The sequence below is a fragment of the Argiope bruennichi genome, chromosome 3, assembly GCF_947563725.1.
Source record: "Argiope bruennichi chromosome 3, qqArgBrue1.1, whole genome shotgun sequence".
NCBI lineage: Eukaryota > Metazoa > Arthropoda > Arachnida > Araneae > Araneidae > Argiope > Argiope bruennichi.
In genome coordinates, this window is record NC_079153.1 from 109,476,647 (window position 1) to 109,504,633 (window position 27,987).

The 27,987-nt window shown below is 25.9% G+C and overlaps 2 protein-coding genes across 2 annotated transcripts; one reads left to right on the plus strand and one right to left on the minus strand.

The window, feature by feature from the left end:
* Positions 1-2,273: 2,273 nt before the first annotated feature.
* LOC129963439 (myb/SANT-like DNA-binding domain-containing protein 1) lies at positions 2,274-11,338 on the minus strand. Its single transcript, XM_056077802.1, has 5 exons — positions 10,753-11,338; positions 10,252-10,406; positions 6,701-6,813; positions 4,598-4,678; positions 2,274-2,476 (listed from the first exon to the last, which is right to left on the minus strand). Exons 1-5 carry the CDS (start codon positions 10,965-10,967, stop codon positions 2,282-2,284), a joined length of 759 nt encoding a protein of 252 aa, XP_055933777.1. The 5' UTR covers positions 10,968-11,338; the 3' UTR covers positions 2,274-2,281.
* Positions 11,339-12,001: 663 nt separating this feature from the next.
* LOC129962478 (prolyl 3-hydroxylase OGFOD1-like) lies at positions 12,002-27,747 on the plus strand. Its single transcript, XM_056076214.1, has 13 exons — positions 12,002-12,083; positions 14,804-14,965; positions 16,411-16,559; positions 16,662-16,708; positions 18,646-18,746; positions 20,764-20,877; positions 20,994-21,085; positions 21,804-21,926; positions 22,449-22,559; positions 23,478-23,557; positions 25,449-25,714; positions 25,819-25,877; positions 27,577-27,747. Exons 2-13 carry the CDS (start codon positions 14,806-14,808, stop codon positions 27,727-27,729), a joined length of 1,455 nt encoding a protein of 484 aa, XP_055932189.1. The 5' UTR covers positions 12,002-12,083; positions 14,804-14,805; the 3' UTR covers positions 27,730-27,747.
* Positions 27,748-27,987: the final 240 nt, after the last annotated feature.

Below are 27,987 nucleotides of genomic sequence, written 5' to 3' on the forward strand. Positions count from 1 at the left end.
GTTTTTGCATTACAGTATTTTACTGATCCTGTAACTTATCATAGTTTATCATATACAATAAAAAAAAATAATCTAGCTACTAAACATTTCCAATTAAATAATTTTAAATTAGCATCGCAAATATTTAATAATTCTTATAATCTTACAGAGTGGACTTGTGACAAGTATCTGTATAAGAGAATTGCGGGTCCAGGACCAATCTAAATGAAGAACTTTCGTGCATGTGGGCTAAATATAAACTAAATTTACCGTCATAGGCCCTTTATTCTCATAATAGTATGCAAGGTTGGAACGCGGAGATAAGTAAAGTCAGGGCCCGACTTAGCCTAATTGGGGCCGGGGAAAAAACTTCTCTGGAGGCCCCACTATATATACGAAATATAGATTTTCATAATAAATCTATAAAATATAGATTTTTTTTTGTGTGTGTGTGTTCATACGGTAGATCATAGGTTCCCAAAGTGATCCAGGTGGACCCCCAGGGGTCCATAGGAGACCACACGGGGGTCCACGTAGACATGAAAAGAAAACAGGGGTTCACAAGTTGTAAGTGGGGGTCCACGAAAAATTTTCTGGTTTTCATAATAAAGAACAAAAATTTTGGCTTGGATTTACCTATTAACGTAATTCAATGACGTTAACTTGCAGTTACAAGGGAACAGCCTTAATTTAATAAAAACAAAGGGTGTAATTTCGGCTTTTTTTGGTAAATTGAAATTAATGAAGCAAAATATTAGTCGGCGCGAATTCTCCCAGTTTTCGCACTTGTCACAGATAGAATGTCTTGATGAGGATATTCAGACATACGCTCAACATTTAAATACCCTGCATGATGACTTCGAAAATAGATTTGAAAATATTCTGACGATGGAAATACCACCATGGATCATAACCCCATTTGATGACACGGAAGAGGCGAATATGGTATTACAAGAGGAGCTACTTGAGCTCAGCACCAACGAGGTACTGAAGGTGAAATTTAAAAAAGGCTATCAAACATTTTGGCTGCAGGCAGAAATCCCCGAAAAATATCCTGGGCTGTGGAAAATTGCGAGAAACTTTTTGATAGCGTTTTCTCGTCATATCTTGTCGAAAGAAGTTTTAGTGCCGTTACCAACCTGTTAACAAAAAAAAGGAGCAGATTGAACATCACAGAACGGGGAGATGTGAGATTACTTCTTACAAAACTGAAGCCAAATATTGATAATTTGCTGTCAATTCATCAAGTACATCCGTCTCATTAAAAGTAAGGCTATTTTCTTATTGTTGATTTACATTTCAGAGTTCATTGTTGATTTTTTGTTAATTGTTTGTAATAATAAATGTTTATAATTTTGTATAACCACAAGTATTATTTTAATAAATAAGAAACAAGAAAATGTGCTACTTTTTTTTTTCTTTTTAACACCTCCAATTTAGGGTGATATTTTTTAGGAGTTTTGGGAATACAGTAGAAATGTAGCAGCAGGGGGTCTACCGAAAATAGTAAAACTTTGAAAGTGGTCCACGAGAAAAAAAAGTTTGGGAACCTCTGCGGTAGATTAATGAAGAAGCTAACACAAAACTGACGGATTTTACACTGTACTGATATTTTGTTTAAAAAAACTTCCTTACAGAAGGAAACGTAAAATTGCCCCCCCCCTGATGTGGGGGACCCGGGACTCCTGCCTTCTTCAGGCTCTGAGTATAGTCACCTATCCGGGATTCAAAAATTTGATGAGCGTCTTAAAATTATCTTATGTATTTTCAATATTCTGGTAGGTTTTATTCTCTTATTATTTCTTCCTAGGTATATGCAATTAGTACATTATTTTATTTCGTGTACACTTAATTAGTTTGAATTAATTATTCAAATGAAAAAAGTAGTTTTTATTAAATTCTTAGGATGTTTTTTTAGGCATCTTTCTAAAGTTAGCAACAAACAACTTTTTTTTTGTTTCAGCCAATTACTCAGCTAAATTATTATCTTCAAGGAGAAATGAAAATTTTCATGATGTTTTTTCAGACATCGTTCCAATTATTTTATAACAAATATTGAGCTTTATCATAATTCAAGTACAGATAATTAGATTGGATTGTATAACAATAATTTGGGGGCAAATAAAGGTTATTACACATTAACATTATTAAAACTTATCCATACATTATAAAAAATATTATTAAAACATTATTAACACAAAACATTATTAAAAAAATATCCATAGAAAACTTTGATATTTCAACATTTTTATTTACATATTTGTACATTCTACGACGATAAATACAATGTGCATATGCATAATCATTTACTCAATAATTGTAGAATATACTCATTTTGCTGTTTAATAAGTTCATTATTTTCAATTAATAAAGTGCGAAGAAGTAAATCTGATTCTTTTATACTTCTGTTAGTTTCCTGAAATTCCCTGATTAACTCTTCAAATAAATCTTCTTTAGTTTTATTGCTTTTGAGAAGTTGCGAAATGTTGTTAGAAACCTAATAAAAAAGAACCAACAGTATTATTATATAAATGTACATTTATCAATTCTTAATAATTTTTTTAAAAATCAGTGCTTGTTATTTGACTGAATTTGAATTTAAATAATAAATATGCCAAGCCACTAACATATATCATATCCTTTTATATTTTTCAAAGTATTTGAATACAAAAATATTACTTTGAACTACTTTAAAAGATTTTTTCATCAATATAAAAATAAAAGAAATAGTATGATAAAAAAACAGACCCAAAATCATTATTTAATTAAATTAATTAATCATTCAGTGAAATCATCAATATTATATCCAATATATAATTATACCATATTTTTTTAATTAAAAAAATCCAATTTTAAGTTCTTAAGTACTCAACAGAATGCTAATTTGCAAGACATTTAATTAACTTTCTCACAAATAGATGGCACGATTTAACTTGCAAACTGAAGGAACTTTAAATTGGATATAATGGATATGGTGTGCTTTTTGTAATGAAAAGTTCATATGTAATATGTGATGAAGGGAATAACAATCTAGATAATTAAGACACTTTTCACGAAGACTGTGTGGCTTTTGTTTAAATTCTTGATATATAGCTCTCGGTCATTTCTAATAATTTTTTAAATTATAATTCTTTCTCACCTATTCTAATTTTGATTACTACTGGTTAACAAATAGTAGCATTATTGCAGAAATGCATGCTATATTCAAATAAAATGTTTCAAAACAAAGCAATGAATACATAAAAATTTAACAGTTTTCTTTAAACAACTTTTTTGTTGTCACCAAGCAGTCTGAAATTACATATTTACTTAAACATATAACTAAAAAAATGGATTAATTATTTGGCATCATTGAAATGTTTGAAATATCTTAAATGGTGCAAAGGCACTTATATAAATTTATATTAATTACCAAACAGGATGTAATAAAAAATTATATTTATCAGGAAAGGAGCTTTAAAAAGTTTATTTAAATTCATGAGATAATTCACTTAAACTAAACATAAATTCATAACTTTCTGTACACATTTTAAGAAGTGATCGAACACATTTAGATAAGCACAGATTGCTATGAAACAGTTGATTGCAATTAAAATGTTAAAATTTTAAAGGGGTATTTATTTATTTTTTATCTGAGTGAAGATTAAGAAATATTGCTGTGGTCACTAATCACATTTAATTAAGAATCTTTTTGTAATATCACATAAAAGCATTATCTATAGTGACAATTCCATTAATTAAGAACCAAATCTTTAAGCTAAAATTCAGTGGTGAGTAGTGGTTTTAAAATTTACAGAAGTAGTCAAATTTTAAAGGCGTATATATTAAATATACAATTATCAATCTAAGCTTTCCAAATACAAATATACAATTATATATTTGCATTTGTAAATGTGCAATAAAAAAAAAATCATTTCATAATTTTTCTCCTTCTCTGTATGCACGTATGCATGCTCACAAAAATATGCGATTGATGTAAAAGAGAAGAATATTACATAATGAGAATAAATAGAATGAATAATGAAATGCCAAGGTGGCAGAATTATGTAAAGAGTCGCTTGCCTTAAACAAGAATTTTTTAACTTCTCGCTTTTTAAAATATTAAAATAGTGTGTGAAGCAAATAGAAATTTCAGAAATTCAAACAAACTGAATGCAAAAATATTTTTGGTATGAGCAAAGACTACAGTCTTGTTTGCATTCATTTACACTGCCAATTATTTTAGATTTTTTAAATTTAAATTAGTAATATTGCTGAGTAAGCATTCGTAAATTTATTTCTACATTTGAAAAATAATTAGAAAGCAATAGATAACATTTAAAAGTACTTTTCCATAGACTAAACTTCAGATAGAAATCAACAACTTCTGACATACTGCCAAATATTAATGATATTGATGATGGTTGGAGTAAAAATAAGGTAATAAGCAAAATTTCAGTTTAAATATGACTGAAATTCAATTAACAGAAACAAATATTTTTAACCCCTTTTCTATCTAAAATTGGTAAGCAATTATACAACTTGACCCTTTTTATCTGCATTTTCTAATTCACTTAGAACATTCAATTTGGTAAAATGCTGCACAAGGGTAAAATTGGGGGAAAAAAAGACTACTTACCTGAGTATCAGAGATGACAGAAGAGCTTTTATTTTCAGTCAACATATTTTCAGATCCAGATGGTAAGTCAGCTTTAGTATCCTATAAATAAAAATACACAATTTTAAAATAAATAGATACATATTACTAATAACATAAATTAGTCTATTAACAACAACAAAAAAAAAGTCTTAAAAATCATTTTGACTAAAATATATAAATTAAAGAAATATAATCTATTTTCAATCAAATGAATCAGAATCTATTTTTCATTACTTTTTCTTAATTGTTAATATATGCACATTTTTCATTCAATATTGACCTTCCTCTACAAGTTTTAAAATCATGAAGCTATTTAATATGATTGAAAGATTACATACAAAGAAATAAGTCAGAAAAATTTTATAAATGAACCTTATTATTATCATTATTTTTATAAAATTTGAATCATTGACTTGCAAAAATCAAAATCATTGCCCTAAAAATAATACATTGAAGATTTAAAATATATATATATATATATATATAGACACACACACACACACATATATATATATCAAATAATGGTTCAATTCAGAATAGTAGTCATTCCTTTATAGAGTAATGAAATAAACAGCCCATTTTCAATATTATATTAAAAAAGGAAAATTCTAAGCTAAATTTTTAAAACTTAAAGAAGCGTAAAATTATAGAGAGAACATCACAAATGTTTTGTGTCATAAAGCAAAATTTATAGATATTTCTTAGCCAAATGAAGTGATTTCACCACTAAAATAAAATTTTACAAAATATGTAGAACAGCAATTAAAGTAATATTGGAGATAATTCAAAAGATGTAGCTATCTTGTCAAAACAAATAATGCCCTCTGTTAATAGTAGTAACAATGATAAACAGAGCAATATTTAGAATGAATAAAGTTACTGCAGTGTAAATTATATACCTTTGTTTTCAGAAATTAAGAAAGCACACAAGATACTATAATAAAGTCAGAGAACAAATATAGGAGTAATGTTATTATTTTATAGGAATAATGTTATTATTTTATAGGAGTAACAAATATAGGAGTAATGTTATTATTTATTACATTACTCCTGTATTTAATAAATACAGGAGTAATGTTATTATTTTAAGGATGTCATTTAGAACTAAATTTAATATAGGGGGTTGAAATGAAATTTTACAATGATAACAATTATAAACAAAAATTTTCCTCTTAAATGATTTTCACCACTATAACCCATCTATTTAATGCATATCAATGTCATCTTTAAATGAGGACCATTTTAATAACAAAGCCTTTATGCATTTAAACAATAGCAGATTTGGGCACACTTTGGCTCTAGATAGGGGATATTACAAAGGCTCCTTTTATTAAATTGGTCAATTTAGTTTCACATTTCAACACTTCTCAAATCATTTGTTTTACATTAGATTTTTATTTCAGAAATCAGTGAAATATTTGTATTTATTCTTATGACCTGTGACTGCAGGACATTTATGTCTGCACACAATATTATTTATGCAGGTCAGTATTTATTAATCTGTAATAATTAAGTGAATGTAATGAAATGTATTGGAATCTAACCAATTTTAATTGACAGAATGTGTGCATGAGTTTTATTCTTAATGTTTTAAAATACACAGAATTAGCATTTTTGCAAATTTATTTATGTTGCAGCTCAAGTGATATATGTATTTAAAAATTTTTTTCTTACATACGCTCTTTCTCTGAGCTTAGCTATCTTATGCAACAGTTTAATTTGCCAAATGAGTTAAAAAAATATAATAGTACATTTTTAATTTTTTAAATATATATAAGTTTTGCACATCAAACATTGTTGAAACATGGCATTTTTTTTAAAAAATTACATCAGTTTTATTTTATAATTATTTGTATATACTATTTGCTCATTAATCAAATCAAAATTTGTACATTTTTTTTAATGAAATATAAACAGAGAAGAAGAATTCAAATGGCTTCAATTAGAGACTACAAATACAAATGAATAACCATTAACATGATATTTTACATCTGAAAAAAAGTTTTTTTTATTTTTTTTTATTTTCTTCTCAAATCATTTAGATATAAGTATATTAGAAATCAATTATAAAACTTTTATTACTTTAATAGCAAGATTTCCCTCTGCAGATAAGTTAAGTTGAAGACTTGATATTTTTGGAGATGCAGGAGCTGAACTTCCTTCGGAATGTTCTGAAGATTCTGAACCACCATTGCCTTAAACATAATTATAAAGCAACTTTAATTTACAGTAAATGTAACTGAATTCATAGATCTTTTTAATATAAAACAAGGTACTGCTTTTAAATATGGAAAATACCAATCAGATATTAGTAAGCTGAAAAATATCTTATTCAAATGCTTAAAAACCATATAATGCTGTTTAATATATTTAAATAAAAGATTCCCTGTTTCATTAAAAAACATTCCCTAAATAACACTAATTTAATTTATGTTATCTCATCATCTCCATCATATTAAGAGCACTTTATTAGCACAGAATGATCAACAATTTTGCTAAGATATCTTTACAATAATATCCAACATTCACAATATAAATTCACAATATAATTAGAGATATTTTGTGCAAATATGGATCTAAATTTGTATCTTATTCATTCACACATGATTTCAAAATATTCTTTAGGAAGAATTTAGGTACATACATATAAAATATGCAAATTCTATAAAATTAAATAGACAAGAAGTGATATTGCATAAGATTATATAAGGAAGAAGATCATAATAAAAGATCATAACTTCTATTTCAAAAGAAATTGGCTCTTCAGAGAAGTAGGTTGTTCTGAAAGATTTTCAATTTTTGTAACATAAAATACTTATTATTTCTGACTCAATGCATATTAAAACTTATCTAATGAGAAAAGAGCTTTACTCTATACTTAAAGAGCTAATTTTAAAAAAGAATATAAAATTTGTGTTTGATTGAATCCTTTAAAATGTTTGTCTGTGGCAACTTTTATTAATATTTTGTAATTGGGAAAATGAATCTCTAGTAGATCTATCATTAGTTATAGAGGAATGGACAATTTACCAAAGTCTGTCAGTTTAACAATTAATGATTATATATTTGCATTCTTCCTCAACTAAACGACTACCCAAGTTTTTTGTTTTTTCTCACTCTTATATTAATACATCCTTTCTATACAATATCCAAAGAAAAACACCTATGGGTATTCTTCAGAAATATAAAGGCTATGCTATCAGGAAAAATTGCTTTTTATTCAATGTTTATTATCCACAGCTAATTGTAACTTCCACTCCAGTAGAGGGCAAAGTTTACTTTTATCTTTACAATACGAAAAGGAGTAATTAATTTCAATTTGAGAAATGATGTTGCTTTTGAACATATAAATTTTTTGTTCCTTTTTCTTTCTATCCATTTCTCTTAATAATAAGCCTAAGGCCTAGAAGGCAATAGAAGTAGACTGATGTTGAATTGGCTACCTACTACTAAATATTCGTTACTTACAGATGAGCTTTTGAGAGGAACTGCTATACAAAGGTGGTTACTTAAGGAAGTTTTATATGGCCCATTTATATACAAAAAATTATTTAGTGGGGGTTCTCTCCTCTTTACAAAGAATATAGCTTACTTTTCAACATATCTATATCAAGTGAAAGATGAAAAAAATAACTGAATCATGATACTGCCTTTTTACAGAATTCCACCCCAAGATTCAATCACCAAGCAATCAAGATAGTGCTGAAATCTAATCAAAATGTTTGGATTTTTTAAAAAATATTGATTATTTTCCATAAATATATAGTAAAAATTTTTTAATTTACATATGGCATAAATATCATTCAGCATATCATTTTTAAAATGCACAGGCTTTTTTTGTTAAAATTCTTGAATATGTATTTTTTAATATCCTTAGACTAAAATATTGGCCAAAATAAGTCTTGGGGACCACTATAATTAGGAAATATCAAGATAAAAAATTTGAAAAGATAAATGCTAAATAATTACATTTTAAGTTATTCAATTTATGAGATTAAAGAAATAGAAAGAGATCTCAGGACATCGATTATTCTGCTAAGGAATTCACTCATTCTAGAAAATGATTTTTTCTAATTAATTCAATTTTAAACACAATTAATTACTTTGCTGCTTTTCAATTAGCCTTGTAGTACCAAAATAAATTTAATATATGCCATTTTTTATAAACTTGTCAGTAATTAAAGTATAATAAGGACAGCAATTTAATAGTATGGAATTCTGGAACACATTTTAGCTATATTTTGTGATATAAACAATTGTTAATTATAATTAAGCTGTTATATTTTTCATATTTTGGAAATTGTTATTCTAACAAACAAGTTACATTTTATGTTAACTATTATGCTTCCCAATAATTGAAGCCAAGCCAATAGAAAAAATATCTTGATTTTGTAATAATTTTATCAATTATTTCAAGACATTCTGAAATTGGCATATATTTCAGCAGGCTAAACTCTAGATGACAAGATACCACATATATAAATTTTTTGAACGGCTATAATTTGTAGTAGCCTACAGTTTACTTTATCTAACCAAAGTTACTGATTATGTTTAAAAATTCCACCATTTTTATAGTTATTATGCATATATCTATATTTCAAAGTTATGTTTCAAAGTTCCACATAAACTTGTAACAGCAAATAATAGTTATTAAATTTTACATCATATATTATAAGTTTTTAAAGCATTGTTGTAATTTTCCATTAACTCATTGCGATAATATTTTTGGCTGTTAACTGCAAATATAACCTGATTTGTTGTGAAAAACGTGCTGGTGAGGGGATTGATTCTGGCCTTGCTGTAGTAACCTGCAAGATATTGAAGTCAGCAATTTACCAAAAAACAACTTAGAATTTTACTCAGAAATATTGGGTGCAATATTAAATATATATATAAGAATAATTGCATGCATTATGTAAGTTAAATGTTGTTATTTTTGTTTATTTTCTCCTTAGGTTCCATACAAAAAGATGAATTTAATTAATTAATTGACAGAACATGCCTTTCTATGTATTTTCTGTGCATTGTAACTTTGTTACCGGAAAGGGAGTAATGAAATGGCAAATAATAATTATTAATTTTTACATCATATATTATAAGTTTTTAAAAAATTGTTGTAATTTTTAAATATTTTCCGTTAACTCATTGCAATAATATTTTTGGCTGTAAATATAACCTGATTTGTTGTGAAAAACGTGCTGGTGCGCAGATTGATTCTGGTGTTGCTGTGGTAACCTGCAAGACATCGGAGTCAGCAATTTACCTAATAAACAACTTGGAATTTAGCTAAGAAATAGTGTTGGAAATTATTTTTATTCTAATTTATATTGATTCTTTCAATTAAATTATTGAATCTCAATAGTAACTAATTCAACATGGCAGTAAAGTCTCTTAACAAGCTCATAAAGTTAAAAAAAAACTTTATATTACTGATTTATTTACTTATTAAAAAAAGGTACATAAAATTTAATACATTAATTTTTTAATTCAATTAAAAATAAGCTGATTCATCATCATAATTTAAATTTTTCATTAAAAACATCATTTAAAAATTTTTTATCATTCTGTAACCCATATAATAATGTAGCATAGTTTGAGTTTTTCAAATTATATGAAAAAAAGAAATTACTTACCAAAATCAACTTGTAGAGAGCATGTTTTATTCAAAGTACTTCTGGATAAACTCGCAGGATTAGACAGAGATGAATTCAAAATTTTACCAACAGCCCCATAGTACTTCCACTGAATGTGATAAGATGCTAATCTTGCTTTCAGAATTTTCTCCTTCCTATGATCAAATTGAAAGTTAACTAAAAAAATTCTAATTTTACAATAAAAAAAAATGAATACTTATCAATAGTAACTCAAAACAGAATTTGTTAAAATTTAGCATGATGGAAGAAGTTGAAATATAGAGCACTTGAATGCCTTTTACTAAAATTTAACAAGAAATAAAAAGTACACTGAAGCGTCTTTTGTTTGAATTATAAAAATTTTGCAATAAAAGCATTCTATAAAATTATTAGAAAAGAAGGATGTTATTTTTCTATATTTCAAATATTTATAAAAATGAAATCATAGTAAACAATAATTATAATGCATTCACAATACAAATTAAGAAAATCTACACAAACCTGAATTGAGCTGAAAAGTTTTTTATTTTTAATTGAATTTCACTTGACTCTCTGTTGTAACCATATACTGCTAATTCTGCCGCCATTTTATCGTAAACTCGTCTATTTCTTCTAAAACATATTAATTCGCCATAATGATCCCTCCAAGACCTGATTAATATTTTTATTTCATCATCCGTCCAATTTCGACGACGGATTGTATACTTTTCTGACATTCTAGATAATGCTTCAAAAAACTAAACTGAAAACTCGTTTGAAAATCTAAAGATAAGTAGAAATATTAATTAATGTTCGATAGAAGTCATTTTTTACAATATAAATGAGATTTATATCTGCTTCACCCGTATCAAATTAATTATTATCTTTTTGAAAATTCTTCTTTTCGAAAGAAGATTAAACCGAAAGTAACTTGCGAAGCAGAATTAAATGTCCTGGCCGCACTGATAGCCAATAAGATCTTTTGAAGTAGCCATTGGCAAGAGCAAGGTTTGTTATGTTACCTGAGAGCATGCGCGCAAAAGATTCAGTTTCCATGATTTTCACGACAAACGAATCGCAGTGAAAGATTTCCTTGACTAGTGCATGCGTAGTGTTTACATTCAGACAGTAATGTCAATCCAGTAAATTAACGCATGCGTAAAAACTGACAGTAGCAAGTTTTTATCCTGTCCGTTCTTACATCGCATGCGTAATCTTACTAGATGCACAACTGGCTTAATGTAAATAGTCCTTGACACAAAATGTTATTTCAATGTTGAAATAATGCAGAAGATTTTTTTTTTTTTTTTTAAAGTTTGAACGTTATATTTTGAATGTTCAGTTGAAAAAGAAATGCAGAAAGAATACAGTTCAATATATTTCTTATAAACATTCAAATGAAAATTATTACGTTTTAATTTCAAACAATATCTGCAAAAAAAGCGCCGATTTTAAAATACATGTTTTCTTTGAGGGTGCAAGCAAGACAATAATTTCAGCTGTTGTGAAAGATTCGGATATACCATTGATCAATAAAATCGAAGAAATGTGCATAGAAATGTATATTCATTTCGAAAACAGGAAGTTTCTGCAATTGCAATAATCTTTTCTTGACAATTAAGTTCATAATGTACATCAAATAAAAGATGAAGATAATTTGATTTATTTAAAAATAGAAATCATTCAATAACATAAAGGAATTTTTAAATAAAAAAATATCCAAGCATAATATGTAGACATCATATTGACATCATAACTAACATAGTAGAAAGGAGAATGGCAACAGCTGACTTTATTATTGTTTACATTTCGAGTTTCCCGCGTGGATGCTTGAAAATTTTTAACTGTTTTAGGTGAGTTATTATCAAACAAGAATTCAAACGTTTTCTTTTGTAAAATATCCTGAGAATCAATTGTTAGTTTCATTAATTTTTTAGAATTATGTAATTTTATTTTCTGGAAGAAAAATTTCATCAATTTTCTTTTGGATTTTTTAGAAAATTTTATTTGTTTATGCTATTTGTAAGTTTTTAATTTGCATTTTCAAATAGCTTTATTTATTTCTGAATTTTTAGCCAAATATGTGTCATATAGATATATCCACTTTAAAATTAATGAGATGCATTTTAATAATGGGGAATGAATAAATATATTTTGGAATTGAATCTTACACTTTTTTTTATATACTTTGTACTTCCCAGGATTATTCTGTTTTCTGTAGCATTTAGATATAATTAATTTTGTTGTATTTTGGCAGATTCTGTGATTAAAAAAAACATAATTATATCAGGAAGAGTATGATTAGTATATTTATAGACAGTTTTAAAACAAGGACCATAGAAAAAAAAGTAACTGCTATTTGTCTTCTGTAAATTCAAATCAACGTTTTCTGTTATTTTTTATTTGTATAGATTATAGTAATGAGAAAAAAAAGAGATGTTAAGAAATAATGTCTTTTTTGAAGGGGAAAAAAAATTGAGGTAATTTAATCTAAATTACCTCTAAAAATTTCATTTGCTAGATACAGTATCTATAAACTATGTGATGTGTAACTTATTCAAAATGCTCTACAGTGGATCAATGAATTTAGAGCTACAAAAATGACAATGTTTAGGTTAGTTTAGTTATATTAAACTCCCATTTTGAAGCAACATTTGGGCTTGTAATTTTGAACCACAAACAGATGTTGAGGATGCTTCAGACTGAGCCAAACACTTGTTCTACACAAAATAAAATGACAGTGAGTTACTTCTAGGGTAGTAAATTTTCAAAATGAATTGCTTTTCCAAAATTTTAAAAAGATTCTTAATCAATTAGAAATTAGCCAGAATGTTAGCATTTTTCTTTATAACTTTAAAACATATTATCACATTAAAACCATACTTATACTTTTTTGGAATTTAGTAAAAACACTTTTCAGCAATGTCAGTTTTATTTTTGTTTAGTTTATTCCCATTAATTCATGAAAATATTCTTGCGGAATAAGTAGCTGATTCTTATAGAAATATACTTTTCACCTGATTGTTGTAAGAACAATGTATTGAATATTAGTTGCCTTTGTCATTATTTTTTTTTTTTATAGAAGCAAACATATTTTGACTTTTTAAAGGCAAGAAAAATAGTAAATAGAATTAGCTGATATGTTGTTAAAATCAAGCTTCATTTTACCATGACAATGGTTAAAGCTCATAAAATTACACGCAAATTGCATGGTGTGACATGTAAAATTTGAAATCAGTATGTAAAATGCTGTAAACAACAAGTATATTGTGGGATTTAAGAGTCACAATATTTTGACAAATTGCTCATTTCTTTAGAAATTAATGCTAATTAAGAAAAGATTTTTCAAGGTATTTAATTAGATTAGTCTAAGATTCAATGTTTAATTAAAACTTATTTAAAATTGTTTTTTCTCTAATTTCCTTGGAGCATTTTAATGCTCAAAAGCCGCATACAATTTAAAAAAAAATGTTTTGCAGTGATTTGAATTTTAATTCTTTGCAGGTTTATTTATTTATTTATTTTAATGAACATTTCTAAATATTTTAAATATGTACCTTCAATATATTTTTCATTTATATTAATCTATGTTATGATAGAAATAAATGCTTTTTGTGTGTGCGTGTTGTCATTATTATAACGATAAAAAAAATTATAAAATTATAATAGGAAGGCAAGCAAAGCAAGCCTAAAATATTATCTCATTGCTATATTGCAGACGAGATATTTGGATCTTTTTTTTAAAATTTATTTTTGTATTTATTTAAGAAGAGGAGAAATTTTTTGAAAGAAAAAAATGTTTTAATTTAATGTGATTGTTCCGTTTTAATTTTCGTAGACCCACATTACCATCAGACTTGAAAAAAGGAAGTGAACAAACATCAAACAGAATATGACTTTAAAAAATTATTTAACAGTTTTTTTTTATTTTTTGAAAGATTTTAGTAAAAAATGATTTACTTTTTATTTATAATTTGTAGAATTAACTACAATAAAGAAATAAACACACTAGATTTTGCATATAATATTATTCCTGTCAGACAGAGTTTTTAAAAATTTTCCAAACCATAATTATAAAAGGAATACTCACAAAACTAGCAGTTTTAGGAAACATACTGATTGATTTTCCATAAAAACAAAATCTTATTAAATTCAAAATAACTCTCATATTGAACAAGATTAATTGAGTAATTCTCAAGAATATGAACTGAATAAAAAAAATTTAACAAATCAATTTATAATCATATTTTAATTCTCAGGATAAATTATTCAAGATGTAATACTTCTAGTATCCATCTTTTTTTTTTTTTTTCCCATCCCTCTTCTAGCAGTTTCTACTCTTCATTGTTATTGATTATTAAATGTGATTTTAAAGTCATAATATACATTAAAAAATTTCTGAAGGATTTTTAATGTAGATATAATTAAAAAAGAAAATAAAAATTTAATACTTGTAATTATGGTACTTTGTTAATTTTTCTACTGTTTTAAATTGAGAGTTTATTTTATCACTTATTGATTTGTAATCGAAATTTTACTATTGCACCATCAAATTTTTCCCAATTTCATATAGCTATGGAAAATAACAATTCAAGTCATCATTCAGAAGATAGTCCTGTTGCTAAAAGATTGAAAACTGATGTTGAAACTGTGCATATCAATGCATCTTATCTTGAAGCCGACTTCATAAAAAGCCTTTCAAATGCTTTTTGTAGCAAAGAAAAAATGATATTTGGTAATAATTTTATATAAAATTTCATTAAACGTTTACATAACAAAAATATTCTATATTATTTGCTTTCTTTCAAATTTTATACTAAGTTCGATCCATTTGCTTTAGAACCCTGTATATACATATATGCTAATTCAGTTATATTTAAATTTAATTTAAATCTTAAATAATTTCTTAATCTTTATCTTAAATTAGTTCATGTTAACTTCATTCCAAAATGTTCTATTATTCCATGGTATAATTCCTACTTTTTATTTAATTATTCCTAACACACACTCTATAAAACTGATGACTTTTGTATTTTCTCACTATTTAAGCAAAAGGATAAAAATCTCTAAGATCTGCATATACCTTTCACAGATATCTAAGATTTTCTTGCCGAAATTACATGTTGCAGATAAATCCTTATCAAAATCTCATAATAAAATCACTGAATGTAAACATTTCTGTCACTTAGCTCTTAGATTGAAATGTTAACAGATATCATTTCATCACTTCTTTCTTTTACATAATATGCCTCCCATATAAAATAAATTTTAGTTAAATTTCAAAAAAATTTTTTGTTTCAGTCATACATCTGCAAAATTATTTTTATGCACACATACATATGCATATATATGTGTAAACACATATTTTATAAGTAGTTTTGTGGCCAAAGAGAGAGAAGGCACTTTTGAATATTTTGAACTTTGCTTTATTCCATCCAAGGAGGTATAGTTCATGTACAAGAAGCAAGGACAATGAAACTGATGTTCGTTCATATTGCAATACGAATCAAAAGAGCAAAATATTTTCCCTGAGTGATTTTATACTATGAGATTTTGTTAGGGATTCTTTACTCATGTCGATTTAGGAAAAGAAAATATGGGTGTCTTTTAAAAAAAATTGTTTAGAATGACAGATTTTTATCCCTCCATATGGAGGGTGTAAAAGTGTTGGTTAGAGCAATTTGTGTAGCAAATAGGCATATATATGAATTAAATTCTTATATTATTTCACCTTAATAATAAAAGCAATATAATAAAATTTCTTAAATAATAAATGGCATTGCTGATATCAGCCATTCCTGCTCTCCAAGTAAAGGGATAAAAATTTGTCAATGTAAGCAAGTTCTTTTAAAAGATGCCTATAATTCTCTTACCTAAATCGGCACGTGTAAAAAAATCCCTGTCAGAATCTCATAGTATATAATCATTGGGAAAATATTTTTCTCACTCTTTTCCACTTTTCACTCTTGTGTTGCTCTGTGGATTGATATACCTCGTCATGTCTTGCTTGTACATAAATTATGCCTCCCAGGTTAGAATAAACCAAAGTTTAAAATTCAAAAGTGTCTTCTCACTCTTCAACCATTATTCTGCTTCAAAAAATATGTGTTTACATTATATATATAGAAGAATTTCTCTTTTAAAGTTACAAGATGTACTCATTTTCCTCTTTTCTTTTAGAAAATGGAGCTAAAATAATAAGCCAACCTTTTACGTGCTGTGCATTACCTGATTTTATTCAACCAAATGATTTTACTGAGCAACTGAAGAAAGATGTCGAAGAATTAGAGGTCGAACTTAAATTAAGTGATCTGTATCAATTCAAACAGGTATATAGATTTAATAATCACCATTCCATTTTCTTATTAAAAGTTTCTTTTTTTTCTTTTTTTCTTTCTGGTTTATTCACTTAATATATTGTCTTTTTTCAGTCCAAAGATTTAGCTACTTGTAAAATAACAAGTCTTTCACATCTCAAGTAAGTGATCTAATTCTTTTATTTTGATTAGAGGTGATTTATTTTATTGTTTCTAATACAATATTTATTTATAATATTTTATTATATAATAAATATTTTTGAATTGAATTGAGCCAATATCTTATATATATGTATCAGACATATTTTCTCACAATCATTTCGTTTGTCAGTCTCCCAGAATTAATTAAATAATTAAAAAAATAACTTTTTCTCCAGAAAGCATTAAAATTTTCACCCTCCTGCATAATGTTATGTAAAATTACATTACTGTTATTTCATGTATTTTTACTTGCAGTGTGATTAGAGGTTGATTAAAATTTATTACATTATACCATTGCATATGAAGGATAATTTTTTTTCATTAAAATTTATTTGGATGTAATTAACAATTAAAAATAACATAAAATTGGAGGCTTGTATAAAGATTAAAGTGAAAGACACCAATCTATTCTTCAGTGTTTTAAGCTGTGAAATAGTAAAAATTTTTTTTTTTCATTTGCAACATTTAATTAAAAGTTGATTCTAACTTTTAAAACTGAACATTGTTTTTATTAGTCATTAAGTATTACTTTATGTGCTTGTTTATTTTTTTTTTTTGATATTTTGGAAAGAGTTTTGTTCCCATAAAAGGATCATATTCAAAAAATATGAATAAAAAAACTATATTCTTATATAAACAAGATGGAAATTTTAATGTGTTCATTGTCATATGTGGCAAATCTTTTCTTTAAATTTACCTTTAGTGCAAATACATTCCAAGTGAGTGTTTATTTCATTATTTAATGTAGACTTTTAAAAAATCAGGTTAATCTATTTTTACAACTGAAAAATAATATTATATAAATCAACCTGTCTATATTTCATAATCACTCAATTAAAACACACATAACACAATTTTTCATTCCACATTTTAATTTGCACATTGAAGTTCATATCTGCAAGCTACACATTTACAAAACTATTTTACATATATACTTAAAAGTTAACTAAGAATGTGGCGTTGTCTGCATACTTCAATTTTATAGTTTTCACTGAGCATGCACTAATACTTAGTGTGAAGTTAGTGTCTTAATTCCCATGCTATTAGCAAGAAGATATCTTGTTATAAAAACAGGCAGCCGCTTACTTTATTATATCTGTAGATGAACACCATTTTGAATGTAAAAGGGAATATTTGTTTTTCTTTATTTCAGTTATTTTAAGTTTTGAAATCAGCAATGTTTTGTGTTAAACATTTTATGAAATGATTTGTTGTAAAACAAATATTACATCTAATAATTAGTTTTTTTTTTCTTTGAAATTATGTGATTTCAAAGTATGGGAGATGAGAAAAATTGTGCATATAAAAACAATAAAACATGGTAATTAAAAAAATTTTATTTTATGTTATGTTTTTAAAATTATTCTTGAGTAACATCAAATGGAGTGTTTTATCCTTTCAATTTCAAGAATACAACATCATTTATAACTGCATTTTCCATATTTTAAATTAAGATTAAATAGTAATTCCTAAATTTTTCTTTATTTGTATCTTCCAGTCATATAAAAAAAATATGCTTGGAGTTTTTTTTCTCATATATGTTTTTTTGTTTTGTTATTAAATAATATTTTTTATTATTAACAAACATTTTCTTCATTTTTTTTTTTGAATGCTGAATGAAAAGCTAGTCCTATTCCTCTTATAATATCTAAGAAGTTTCAGAAATTTCTTTTTCTTGATTTATTATGTAAATTCTTAATTCTAATGGGTAAATTGTCAAAATTCTTTCTCACATTCTGAAATATTTTTACAAAGTTATGGAAATAATACAATAATGAAATTGTGGTTATGCAGTGGAATAATAAATATGGATGTGTCAAAGGATTTTAAAGTATATGTATTTATTATTTTCTTTTTTGTTGTATTTAATGATTAACTGTTTTACATTTTATTGCAGAAATTTGATATATGGGAAATTTCTGGAATGGATGAAGCAGATTACAACTATATCTTTAAATGATAAAGTTGATATCTCATGTTCCTGCTATACTTACACAGGTTGTTTTTTTTAAGTTTGCCTTTTTAAATAAAAAATTTTCATGATATGATATACTTAAATTCAATCTATTGGATATAAAATTTGAATTTCTTTTTACTACTAGGTTTTATTAATATGAACGTACAGACTTTTATTTAAATAATAATTAGAGAAAATATCTACTTTTGAGTCTTGCTTCTTGAAATTTTTGATTACAAGCCAAAAATAATTTCTCGAAGTATTTAAAATCTGTGTCTTGTGGAAGAAGCAAGAAGTGCTTTTCATCCATTTCAGATCATTAGTATATTATATTTCTCTCTTTTGACCACTTTTAGTATAATCTATTATTGTATTCTCATGAGCAATTAAATTATTTCATGCTGATGTGGTGGCATAATGGGATGAGGATTAGAAATTAAAACTATTTAAGAACAGTTAATGACCCCATGCATTAGATGTAAAATAGGATTGAAACTAATAACTTTTTTATTACCTTACATACTGAAAGAGGGGTAATTTACTGGTACAGCATTTGTATTTTACAAAAGAATTAATCAATTAGAACCATCAAGGAAAACTAACCTTAGAATGTAACTATATTATTATATTTTTGGGTGTGGGTATAACATTTTTTCATATGTATTTCTGAAAATATGGAATAAAAACAAAATTTAAAACAGTGTTGTGTAACCAACAAGATTACCTTAATAATTTTTTTGATTTGGAATATAAAATGCATTTCTGATTAATTAAACATGCATTGAAATTATTTGAATTAGTCTAAACATTTGCCATACATTTGTATATTATTTTATTTTGAGTAATTGTACAGTTACATTTGATGGTTGGGTATGATCAATATTATGTATGGTCATTATAAAATAACAGCATTATTTAATAAAACTGCAGGTAATGTCTGGGAAAAATGAAGAAATATTCTTATAACTAGTTAATAAACTGCATAATTTTTTTTTTTTAATTTAGCAAAATTGTTTTTATGATACTAACCATTTATTTCCATTTAGGAGATAAACCACATTCTTATGTTGCTACCTAATACACTTTTTCTGTTTTGTTAAAAAAAATTATGCATGCATTATAATTCTAAGTAAGATTTTGTTTTTCATATTCAGAAACTAACATAGATTTTATTTTCTATTTCTTCTTTATTTGTCTATTTTTTTTATTCTTTGCATCATGTATATAAAAGGGCTTGTTCAGCCTCTTGCGTAAAAAGTCCTGAATTATATTTCGTAATATTTATAATTTTAATTTGCCTTGAATGATGTAATAATTATTTGTTTTAATTGATTGATTCTATGTTTTGTAAAATATAATATTGAAAAAAAGTAGATGCTATACTCTCCTGTACTATGTTTGTTAACTTGTGTATTTAAGAATTTCAATTTACAATTTAAATTTTACAGTTTTAACTAGTTTTTGGATTTTGCTGTGCAAACAGCATCACATAGAGAGGAAATGTATTTTCCGTTAAAAAGAAAATTTAGTATCATACTATTTGCTACTTTCTTTTTAAGACATTTTATTTTTAATTATTTATATTATGTTTATTTCTAACGAAGCAACAATTGTTAATTTATAAAAACATATTTTCTTTGCAGTATCTCTTTAAATCAATAATACAAATTTATTATATGAAAACTATCTATTATCTGAATGAGTATAATTTTCATCAGTTTATTTAATTAAATAAGGAAGCTGCAGAATAATATAATTTAATATAAAAATGTTCATATATAAGATGATTTTCTATTTTTTTGATATATATATTAAAAAGCTTTCTATTTAAAACCCTTCTGTTGAATTATGTTCAGAATCCTAAGTGTGATTTGTACAAATTTAAAAACTTATCAGTATTAGAAAAAGAAACATGTCTTTTGCAAACAAAAGTATAAAATAGATTTTTGATATGTTGATTAAATAAGTTTCTGTTTTGTGAATAATTTTGTTCAATGTTCTCACATTATTCCTGTCATTATACTGTAGTGATTTTTAGTAATATGTTTAATATTTCAGATCATTTATTATGCCATGATGATGAGTTAGAAGGTCGAAGAATTGCTTATATTTATTATCTGGTTCCTGAATGGGAAGAAAAATATGGTGGTTCTTTAGATTTATTTAATACTGGTAAGTTTCTTGGGTTGTTTTTATGACTTATTTTATATATTTTTTATGTATAAATGGAATATCAATGACCAAGGGAAACTTTCCAGCAAATTTTTTATCCTATTTTCTTTCTCTAGTCAATGATGAACCATCCGAAATTGTTACTTCTTTTGTGCCAAAATGGAATAATTTGATCTTCTTTGAAGTCAGTCCAGTGTCTTTTCATCAAGTAAGTGTAATAGTAATAAAGAAGAAATGTGATTAATAATATGACTTGAAAAATTATATATTTTATTACTGCTTATATCAAAAGTGTTCTTTATAAAAAATAAAATTTGTAATGTTTAATGTCATGATGCATGCAGAAAAATTAAATTATATGCTGTCATTTGAAGGAATTAAATATATTATTAATTCTATAAATAATGCAATTATTAATAGAATTAATACTCCTAGTCAACGATGTATAATTCTAATCAGTTATTTCAGTTGCATTTTTCTGCAAAAATTAAATGTAGTGAGAAATATATTTTAAGTTTGTTTTAATGCAATATTATTCTCTAATGGATCCATATTCATATATGTACAGGAGCTCTTTGATGAAATTTGAATTTGTATTTTTAATCATAATTAGTCTAGATTTTCCGTGTGCTTATTTTTGATATTTAAAGTTCTTATAATTAACTAATTCTTTTAAACCTTTAAGAATATTTACAATTTTTAAGCTTTTTTTACAATTTATTGTTGGAAAATTTTAACTATTTGAATGGATTTATTTAAATACAAAATAATAATTTTAAAAAAAGATTTAGCCTTGTAAATAAATTTATTCTAACTAGCTTTCTACTTCTAATTTTTAATTGCCTAAAAATACTGAATCTGCAAGTAGTTTAAGTAGTTGAACACTTCTTAAAATGCAGTTATAAGAACAACATTTTATTTTTCAGGTATCAGAAATTCTTGGTTTTAAAACAAGGACTTCAGTCAGTGGTTGGTTTTATGGTCCACCAATAAAACCAGCTATTCATCCAGTTGAAAAAATAATATTCCAGCCCCCAACAAATTTTCCTGTATGTAAGCATAACTTTTTTTTTTCTTGTTCGCTTATAATAAATGAATGTCAATGGGTTATTTTTGATTAAAGAATTTTATCTAATTTAAATTGTTTCTAAAATAAATTTATTAGTTTCTTTATTTAATTACAAAAAAGTAGTGAATGTACTTATTATGATGTTATAACATTTATGAATCTACTTTAATTTAAATTAAATTGTTACAATATAATTTCTAATATCCAGTATTAAGTGTTACTTTTTATAATTTTTATTGCAATCCTAAATTTCTTCTTGGTTTATAAAAGGAAGATATTTGCAACAGGTTTTTGAGAGTGGATTATAGAATTCTAAATTCAATCATTAATAAATATTTTTAACTTTAATTATTTACAATTCTTTATTCTAGTTATTATGCAATAATAACTAATTTATAGGTGTTAAAAAAAAACTGAAATTTTCTTCTAGAAAAAAAAAAGAATCAAAATTTTTCTTTTCTAGTATAATAAAACTTTGTTTTGTTTCTTCTGTGTAATTCAGGTAGATCTCAAGCAGTGGATAAATCCAACATATCTTCAACAAGAAACTCAACTACATATAAGAGAGAGCTTTGAAGAGAGCTCTGAAATAGAGCTAATGGATTTTCTACAGGTGAAATATTGTTGCACTTCTTTATTTTACTAATAAATGATTGAGATAGCTAAAAAATATATCAAAATTATTTTTAAAAAAGATTTGTTAATTATTTTGATACCTTTATATGCCGTTCAACACCTATATATTAGAGATTTTTGAGAATATAGAAATTTCAATATTGCAAACTTTTCATTATTTTCTTACAAATATTTTAAAATGTGTATAAACAACAATATATGCCATGCATATTATAATTTCATACATTTTTTATTTTATTTTATGCTGTATATGTATTTATTCCTTCTCTGTTTTTTGTGATTATTATTATTTTATAAGCTGAACTTCTCTGTTACACTTTAAGATTTTTGTTTAAAGTCCATACTCACTATGGAAAATATAAAGCTAAACTCAAAAGTAGTAGCATTTAAAGTAGAGATTGCTCCAGTTTAGGAACTTTTGTAAAAATAGTAATTTTTGAATGTTTCATTATTATTTATTCCTTTTTCTATGAATGACTTCCATTTTCCAAGAATTTTATGGCAGTAAAAATTGATGAAACCCCTTATTCAGTTTATATTTCATCTTATGAGCCAAATAAATAACTACTTTTTGACTCTAATAAGTTTATATATTTTTTTATATGTAGAAATTTAATTCAATTTACAGAAATTCTTTTTTTATTGAATTCTTAAATTTCAAAAAGAAGTATGAGATATATGGAAATCTCACAAGTAAATCATTAGTCATGAACCTGGAGGGGGGAAAAGAACATTCAATTTCTTCTATCAGAAATATCATTTTTAATCTAAAATTACTGCTATACTAAAATCATGCTTTCTTTTTATTTACTTTTTTACTCCCATCATTTTGATCCCCCCCCCACTAAGTTGTAATTTCTGATAATGATAATTTGAATATAATTTTTTTTTTCAGGTTGAAAAGTATGAAGAAATTTGCAGTGTTTTGAATAGTAATTCCATTGTATGGAAACAAAAAGGACCTCCTAATCGCAGGTAAAAATATTCTAGCTTTAATTTTCTGTATTTTATCTTAGCTAGTTTTTATTTACAGATTAAGAACTTAAAATTATTTTTTTTAAGATTTTTTATTGCATAAAATTAAAACTTGCTAAAGAAAAGAACTTTTTTTAAATTCATTAAGAGTTAATTAAAAGTATATAAAGTTTCATGTTGCAATTTTAAAATTAAAATAATTAAGAATATTCAGTAAAGAAATCCAAATATAACTATTTCATATCCATGTCTTGTAAAATAAAAATGAAATAAATAATTATTTTAAAATATGAAATTAGTTTTTCTCATAAAAATATTTTACCTCTTTCAAAATGCCATATTCAATCAAAAGTGAATTCATGTAAATTTTAGTGACAGATGAAATTTAAAGCTATAGCATAATAAAGTTTTGTTGGTACAGAGATTTTAAAAGAACATCATAATAACCACTAAAACACATAATAAATACATAAACACATAATTATTTTTCAACATGGCACTAAGTAAAGTTTATAAAATGGAAATATTTATGTTTACCCCTCACAATGGCCTTAAGTTTATGAGATCACATTTATTTAATTAATTTATTTTATTAAAATGGTGATTCCAGATATGCCATTTGGCAGAAATTTTATAATTTGAAGTCCAAGTTCTTCTATGATTACATAAAGATATCTTGAAATTTGAAGAAACAGAAATATTGTTTCTTCCTAAGGTAAAAAGAAGAAACCTGTTTCTGCAAAGAAAGACATGTTTCAGGTTAGCACTAATATCCTTTGTGTAGCAAAGCTGCTGGATTGATCGTGTTCTTCTGTCCCCAAGATCACTTGGAAAATCTACTGATGTTAATTGTGCAAACTTTTAACTTATGAAAAATCATTTTTTCATGTGATTTTGATGCATTTACAATTGCTTTTAATGTGACCATTGTATTCAGAAAGGCTTTGGTGAACAAAGTGCTTTTGTTTTTAGACAGTTCAAATAATACTCACAACTGCTGAATTTTGGATTTACAAAATTCATGCTGAATCCTAAATGTTTCATGCGGTTTTTAGAAGTGATGGTTTGGTGTGGATTTCCTACATCATAAATTCTGTGGCATAGCATAGATGTACATGGATGCGAGATAAAATTATTTTTTCTCTGCAAATATATCAGTGCCCTTCATGAATAATCTGTATGCAAATGAAGACTTTTCCATTCATTGCATGTTGTTATAATGATATTCTAAAAAGATATTTGGGTAAATATATAATTATCTGCACTTTTATCCTGTGTTTTCTCCATTTCTCAGAGTACAATGTATGAAATTGACTTTTTTTAGGAGGGGGTATTTGCAACACATGGTAAGCTATGACTATCTATAGTTTTACATGATTTAAAGACATCACACATTTCATCATTTCTCAATACATAATTTACTAAAGTGTGGAACTTGTCTTATTGCTTCAGATGGTAGCTGATAATCTGTGTTGTTTTTCTGTAATCAAAATTTCGCAAGTAAAAAGTGTAACTAAATATATAACCTATTTCTAAAAACATATTTGAAGTTAATTTTTTTTTGTTGCTATTGGATGTTTTTCTTGTCATTTTATTAATTCATTCATGAAGTTTTATACTTTTCTGGTGAACAGTTATTCTAATCAATTCTAAATAGAGGAAGTTTTAATTATAGACTTTCTCTGTATGATTATTTAATCATGTTTTTGCATAGGCATCTGAAAGAAGTATTCAAGATAAAAAAATATTTTTAGAGCATTTTATTACTACAATAAAATTGTTTTGTTCTAAAATTTCTGAGAATAATGACTATTGAAGTTTCTGGAATGGAATTGTTAAACTAACATTCATTTTTATTTATGTTATTAATAATTATTTTATTGGTTACCAGGAAGTATGAAGAAATTGACAGTTTAGATGATCTGCCTCCCATTGTAAAAGAATGTCAAGCGTTATTCTGTTCAGAGCCTTTTTTAGTGATTTTATCTAATTTGACTGGGCTGCGACTACATCCAGAATGTTCTGAAGAAGATGTTCAGATGGCTGACATTAATTCGTCCATAAGAAAATGGAGTCCAGGATCGTATGCGTTACTACATGATCAATCATTTTTAGATTTTGCAACACTAAATGCTGGTCTGTGCTTTAATTGTCCAGGTTAGAAAAGCAATATTTATAAATTAAACTTAAAAGCATCTTTTAAAAATCTTTCTTTTGAATATTAGTTTGTCGTAAAACCATATTTTGTCTTCATTTTTCAGAATGGGAAGTTGAATTTGGTGGTTACACAAGTTATGTTGCGAAAGATGAAAAGGAAGAGGTAATTTTTTTATTAGTATTATTTACTTATATTTCATATTTGAAACCAGTCATTTGAATAAAATTATAAGATCATATCTCATTGAAATACTATTTCATCTTCCAATTGTTGCTTATATATATATAAAATATCTGTTTTATGTCATTCTGTAGCTGCTGAGGACATGTATACAAATACCCTGTAGAGTTTGTATGCTATTTGCCAGAGATATATATGCATACATATATATGCTATTTGAGTGCTTGTATACAAACAAGCAAATAACTTCTGTAATTTATATACCCAAGCATATTATGTCCTGCTTTGGTATAGGGTGGTAGTGCTATTACAAAATCAATCATTCACATCAATTTATGCCAAATAAATGATCTGCATTCACGAGCTGCCCATTTGAAATGGCTTGAATGTTTTAGAAACTCAGTTTTCCAATCTTCACCATACCAAGATAATCCAGTTTCTGTTTTAATGTTTGATTTTGGCATGGATAGCTCATGATTGATTTTTTAAAGAGTATATTATGTAGGATCAGATGACTATGCGATGAAAATAATGTAAAATTTCGTAAGCAGTAAGGAGTTAATTAGATAAGTGTAATTCATTTGGTTTGTAATATGATTGATTGATTAATTTTCTGTATACATCTAATATGGTAAGATTTCATACATTCCTTCCAATTTGTGGAAGATAGGTAGAGTGCTTGAGCTCAAAGTTCTTAACCTCTGGGATGACAGTTTTGGATGGGCTTAAGAGTTATTAATAAACCATGATTAAGAGTTATATAATAAACCATAGATTATTTTAATTATTTTGTATTGGAAAAAAACTTTATTAAAACTAGAATTGTGCTTGATTCTGCACTAATTGTGCTCAATTTTAGCTTTTTTTTTTTTTTTTTTTTTCTATTTTTATCTGATTATTATAATGGAGAAGTCCTAAAGCCCCTTAAAATTTGCAATCCTGCAATCAGAATTTTTTTTTTTTTTTACTGTCTAATAGTAAAGGAACAATACTGCTTACTATTTTGTAGTGAGTGAGCAATACCTATTATTATTTAGTAGTGAGTGAGAAATACCAATTACTATTTAGTCGTGAGTGAGCAATACCAATTACTATTTAGTAATGAGTGAACAGTACTATTTTCTGTTAAGTAGTGTGTGAACAGTATTACTTGCTGTTAACTAGTGAGTGAACAGTACCACTTACTGTTTTATAATGAGTGAACAGTACTTATTATTTTGAGTGAGTAAATAGTATCCTTTATTCATTTTTATCTGACTATTATAATGAAGTCCTGAAGCCCCTTAAAATTTGCAATCCTGCAATCAGAATTTTTTTTTTTTTTTTTTTTTTACTGTCTAATAGTAAATGAACAATACTGCTTACTATTTTGTAGTGAGTGAGCAATACCAATTACTATTTAGTAATGAGTGAACAGTATTACTTGCTGTTAACTAGTGAGTGAACAGTACCACTTACTGTTTTATAATGAGTGAACAGTACTTATTATTTTGAGTGAGTGAACAGTACTTATTATTTTGAGTGAGTAAATAGTATCCCTTATTCTTAGCCTTCCTAGATTATCAATCAAATCAACCCTGATAATTAAGGTTTTGCTACATATAATTTTTTCCCCAATTTTTAATTATGTTTTGTTCCAGAAATGGAAAATATTATTATTATTTTTTTTCCTTTCTTCCAGTTGCTGCGAGTAGATCCCAAACCGAATTCATTAGCTTTAGTGTATATTACAGAAGAAACGGCGAACTTTATTAAATATATTAACTGTCGAACAAAGGAGCGTTCCTCGCCGTGTTTTCAAGACATATTTTCTGTGTATCGTGAAAAGGAATAAAGATCTTTTTAAAATAAATGCTTGCTATTTCTTTCAGTCACAATTTTCAACTTGGCTAAAGATATCTATTTGAATTGTCACTACTGTATTTTCTATTCTCAGATACAGAAATAATCACATTTTTCGACATGCACCAGGAAGTGCTAGTTTTATCAAAATAGAGATAGAATTAAAGATGGAGATTGTTGCACTTCTTTTTTTTTTTTTTTTTTTTTTTTTTTTTACTGATTCGATAAACATTGATTATTATTGGAATTA